The 5,340-nt window shown below is 32.2% G+C and overlaps 1 protein-coding gene across 1 annotated transcript; it reads left to right on the forward strand.

Annotated features, from left to right (window-relative positions):
• Positions 1–219: 219 nt before the first annotated feature.
• LOC139112697 (SCAN domain-containing protein 3-like) lies at positions 220–2,991 on the forward strand. Its single transcript, XM_070673769.1, has one exon. The coding sequence runs from the start codon at positions 957–959 to the stop codon at positions 2,931–2,933; it is 1,977 nt and encodes a 658-aa protein (XP_070529870.1). The 5' UTR covers positions 220–956; the 3' UTR covers positions 2,934–2,991.
• The last annotated feature ends 2,349 nt before the right edge of the window (positions 2,992–5,340 follow it).

Genomic DNA, 5,340 nt, shown 5'->3' on the forward strand with positions numbered 1-5,340 from the left:
GTCCTTTAGTGCTTCCTGCGATTTTTGCATTACTTCCTCTCGGCTGCTGAAACGCGTTCCCTGTAGTGGTTTTTTAACTCGATTGAACAGAAAGAAGTCACAGGGAGCTAAATCAGGTGAATTCGGTGGCTGTTGGATGGTATTTGTTGAATTTTTTGTCAAAAAATTACGAATAATAATGGCATTATGCGACGGTGCGTTGCAAAAAATGAAACTTAACATCTATATATTTTGTGCGTCAATAAAACATATTATTTTTAATTAATTTTATAGCAGCTAAGTTGTCACAGTTTAATGTAGTTAGACAATTTTATGTTATTCCAATTTCTTCAAGTATTCTGCATTTTTATACAATTTTCTTTGTTGCATTTTGTGCTGCTACATATTCCGCGTCTGTTGTTGAAGTAGCTACTACTCCTTGTTTACAAGCAGACCAAATTATAGGACCTTCATTAAGAATAAATATAGTTCACCTTTATCAAATTTTACTTGTTGAGACGCCGCAAGGATGTTATCGCGATCGTGGACGGATCCTCCCGATCAAGTAGGCGGTTGTTAAACCCTTCGATTAAGGAAACTCACGCAGGAACCGTGTGATCGAGCACGTGAACGAGAAAAATGAGTTGCACTAATTTTTATCTTGATGAGTGTTCGTACAATGTTTGTATTGAGTGTCTGCACTTGACTGTCTATTTGTTTCACTGATGATATTTTACTGCCACGTATAATTATATTGATACGGGCCATGCACTTGAGGAAGCTGCCGGTCGACAGAGTACGAGGCTCAACCAGTGATGGGAATCGGGACGGAATTTTCGCGCATGCGCGGTAGAAATAACTAAATTGCCAGTGATGTAGTCACTAAATCGCACCGTTAAATCGATGAAATAATTCCGTCCGATACAACGTACAGCTCATAGAGGTAAGCGTATTTATCAATTATATATTTGGGTATAATGGATTGTAGCAATAAAGGAGCAATTAAAAAACGTAGAGTTAGAGAATTCCAAGCTTCTTGGCTAGATGACAGTAGTTTTAAAGGATGGTTAGCTCCTCATCTTTCAGAAAATAGAGCGCTTTGCATGATATGTAATAAAAGTATAAATTGCCGAAAGTCGGATTTAATTAATCATTCACATACGGTCAAACATATTGAAAATTCAGGGAAATGTAAAGCCATTAGCAACGATAATACTTTATCACATAGAGATAAAGTTAAACGCGCGGAAATTAAATTAGCTGCATTTTTCGCGGATCATAATATTGCATTTTCCATCGTAGATCATTTGGTTCCGTTATTAAAAGATATAAGTATTGACTCTAAAATTGTGCAAGACCTTTCACTGTCTCGAAAAAAATGTTCCAAAATTGTTAAAAATATTATTGCCAAACGCGAAACTGAAAAACTTATTTTAAATTTAAAAACACGTAAATTTTCCGTTTTAATTGACGAGAGTACTGATATCTCGGAAACTAAAATAATGTGCGTACTTGTTAGATATTTATCTCCTATAAATAAAAAGATCAGTACTCAATTATTAGATTTAATATCGTTAGACGCGAAAGATTGTTCGTCGAGTAAAATTTTTGAAGCATTTAAAAATTTATTTCAAACAAAACAAATTCCTCTTACTAATATTATTGGATTAGCGTGTGATAATGCATCCGTCATGATAGGATGTAATAACTCATTTATGACACATTTAAAATCGGAAATTCCGGAATTAATAACTTTAAATTGTATTTGCCATTCATCGGCACTTGTAGCTAGTAGAGCTTGCGAAAAATTACCGGATATATGCGAAAATTTAATTAAAGGAGTAGCTTCTTATATTTCGGGCAGTGCAAAGAGATGTGCAATTTTAGCAGAGTTTCAGAATTTTTTTCATGTAGATCGACATAAAGTATTAAAACTTGCTAATACTAGATGGCTTAGTTTTCAAAAATGCGTTTGTCGACTTCTCGAAAATTGGGACGTTTTAAAAAGTTATTTTCTTTTAGCGGTCGTTGAAGATAAATTAAAATCCGCGGAAACTATATTACATTATTTTCAAGATAATTTAATTAAAGCATATTTATTATTTTTGAAATATTCATTAAATTTTTTTAATACTTTTAACGCTTTATTTCAGTTCCGTAATATTTTAATTCATTTATTATATAAAAATAGTCGGCAATTAATATTACAGTTTGGTCAAAATTTTGTAAAATTAAATGTTTTAAATGATATTTTTAACTTAAATTTAAAAGATAAAAATAATATTCAACCCGTGAACGAAATATATGTGGGACCGGAATGTGAAAGCTTTTTAGAAAATTTTACTGTAGAATGCGTGCATGAAATAAAATTAAAATGCTTAGACTTTTATGTTACTGCAGTTCAGAAAATGTTGAATCGTTTGCCATGTAAAGATCCTTTTTTTGAACAGTTATCGTTTTTAGATCCGAAAATAGCATTGTTTAATGACGGTAGAATTAAAATTAAAGATTTAACGTTAATTGCCAAACGATTAAATTATAATAATATTACGCGGTTAGCATATGAATGGCGAATTCTGCCAACAATTTTTGACGATGAAAAAAAAGTAGAATTAGCTTCTTTAGAAATAGATGAGATGTGGAAAAACGTATTAGAGTCCAAACATTTCGATAATTCAAAAATATTTCCAAATTTAGAAAATTTAATTGAAATAGTATTTTCTCTTCCACACTCGAATGCTGAGGCCGAAAGAATTTTTTCAATAGTTACAGATGTAAAATGTAAAAAACGTAATCGTTTAACAAATAATACTCTTTCCGCGATTTGTATAGTTCGGTCCAGTTTTCAAGATCAAAATATTAATTGTTATAATTTTGAGGTAGACGATAAACATTTAGAACTGCATAACACGGCAAGTTTGTATTTAGATCAAACCTCATCTGATGAGGATTAATTTTTTTAGTTTTTTAAATATTATTTTGTATAATATTAGTTTGTGCATTGTAGGTCATCTAGCCATTTCTTTTTTTTTTTTTTTGCAAATATTTTTTAGTATTAATTTTTCAGTATTAATAAAAGCTTTTTTTTATTATTAATAATGGTAAATTTATGTGCAATATTTTTATTTTTATTTATAATTAATAAATATTTATTATTTATTTTTATTTTTTATTTAAGTATTTAATTTTTTATTTAAATATTTATTATTTAGTAAAATTTTATTTTTTTTTAAATGTGCAATATTAATATTAACTTTAAATGTTTCAGAATTAATTTAATTTAATATATGTTATTATATAATTATATATTTTATTAATTATTATAAATTAATTTTATTTTTGTTTATAACTTTGTTAAATTTAAAATGTTTTTAATTTAATTTTGTAAAGAATACTGATAAGGTTTTTTAGCAGTTTCCCTTATCTATGTAACAACAAATGTTGGTATTCTATAAGATTTCTGCTAATAAAAACAAAAGTTTAATTTTTTATATTTACAGTGTGTTTTGTTATAAAATTTTTATTACGTTCCCTTTTCCTTTAATTATATTACTTTTATAGTTGAGAGCATGTGTTCATTTATTTCTTTTTATATTTTTTAATATATAATTTATTAGGGGCGACCATTAATACATTCTTTCTCTAGTAGTAGCTACTATACTGAGAGCCATTTTCAACGCGCATGCCCGAAAATTCCGTCCCGATTCCCATCACTGGGCTCAACACGCCGAGTGCAGACCGGTGATTTCATTTGAGTTGCACACGAAATAAGTGTCAGCAGATCCTTTGTTCTACTTTGAGTGATTCAAAGAGATGAGTCCAACGAGGTGAATAACGGTGAGTAAAAACTTGATAACAAAAAGCTGCACAAGAAAAGCACACGAGATACACACTGCGAAATCCGGCACGATTGGCGACGTGCTACTCCGCGGCGGTCCATCTCTAATTATCAGCTAAAATTCTAACAATACCATTTATCGATTTACATGTGTCTAAGCATGTAGCAAAATCTGCATCTGAAAGTGCAATTAAGCGATTAATTTGTTCACATTTTCCATTAAATGTAATTCCAAAATTTGTTGTTCCTTGAAGATATTAAAGTACGCGTTTTGCTGCTTTCCAATGATTTATTGACGGATTTTCAAGAAACTGATAAATTGTTAACAGCGAATGCAAAATCAGGAGGTGTACTAACCGCAAGATGTATTAATAAACCGATAATCTGTCTGTTACGTCTCCGACTTCGCGTCTCTTTTTTTCGACGAATATTAAAATTTTAGTTAAGGGGAAGGTAGACCGTAGTCCATTGTAACATAAAAAAAAAAAACTTTAGAGCCTTTCAGAAGAAAATTCAACAGACGTCAACATATTCCGGGACAATTTGTTGCGTGAAAGCATAAAAAACATGCAACAAATTGCAAACGGGCGCCAACGAACGTCAGACAAAGAATTTGTCTAGACATAACACAAAAAATCAAAATTTAAGGGCTCATAAATATTTCAACTTTGATAACCTGTCTGTCACAGGAAAAGGAAAAATAACTTTTTTCTTAAAAATGTAATTGCGAACAGATCCTGAGCTTTAGAAAAACCAAGGGCGCGAGAGGCCCGAAATTACCGGAGTATGTGGCGCAGGCAAAGGCAATAAAGCCAGGTAACCATATGTCGTATGGAAAGTAAAAGTACCCTACCATCTCTCGATGGAAATGATAGAAAAATTCTGGAAGGCTCGGAAGGAGTAACTCGTTGAAGCGGAAATGCCTCGTAGGCATATTACTTCCTTAAAACCAATGGATTTCGGGAACTCCTCACCAAAATTTAGAAACTAAGGGCGAAAACTTAAAAGTTTAAGAAATAGAGAAGGGATGAAGTGCGAATGCCCAATAATTTTGAGATAGGAAAAGTGGAGGAATAAGCTCTGCAAATGAGAGATTAGAATTTCAGAAAAATGAAAATTCGGGAAGAGTCCTCCCCTTTTCCGAGCTTATAAAATCTTGTGCTCAGGCTGAGCACGCTCTCTGCACATCTCAGCTACAAACCGGATTAGTTTGCTTAAAACCTAACGTGAGTGTTTTGAGTGTGCAAGTCGATCCAGAAGCTATCGAAGAAGCCGTTTGAAGATCTCCTACAAAGTAAGTTCCAACGTTTCAATATGTTTCCCTGCGAAAACACGATTCCACTAAATATATTTCTCAATTAATTGTTTCCAAAGTGTTATCTAAGAGAGAAAGAAATGTCCGAGTCGAGGTTCCGCGGTTCTGATTCTGTTCTGATTCTCCCCGTGATCCGTTAAATGTGCGAGAATACCTGCTTCCGAACACCGGTCGGGACATGCTGTCGAATAACTAGCGATTTTCTGTG

The sequence above is a fragment of the Cardiocondyla obscurior genome, unplaced genomic scaffold (assembly GCF_019399895.1).
Source record: "Cardiocondyla obscurior isolate alpha-2009 unplaced genomic scaffold, Cobs3.1 scaffold41_0_353218, whole genome shotgun sequence".
NCBI classification, from domain to species: domain Eukaryota; kingdom Metazoa; phylum Arthropoda; class Insecta; order Hymenoptera; family Formicidae; genus Cardiocondyla; species Cardiocondyla obscurior.

Bases quoted from the DNA above. Each gene is read 5' to 3' on its own strand.
- LOC139112697 (XM_070673769.1), top strand. From the start codon at position 957: ATGGATTGTAGCAATAAAGGAGCAATTAAAAAACGTAGAGTTAGAGAA.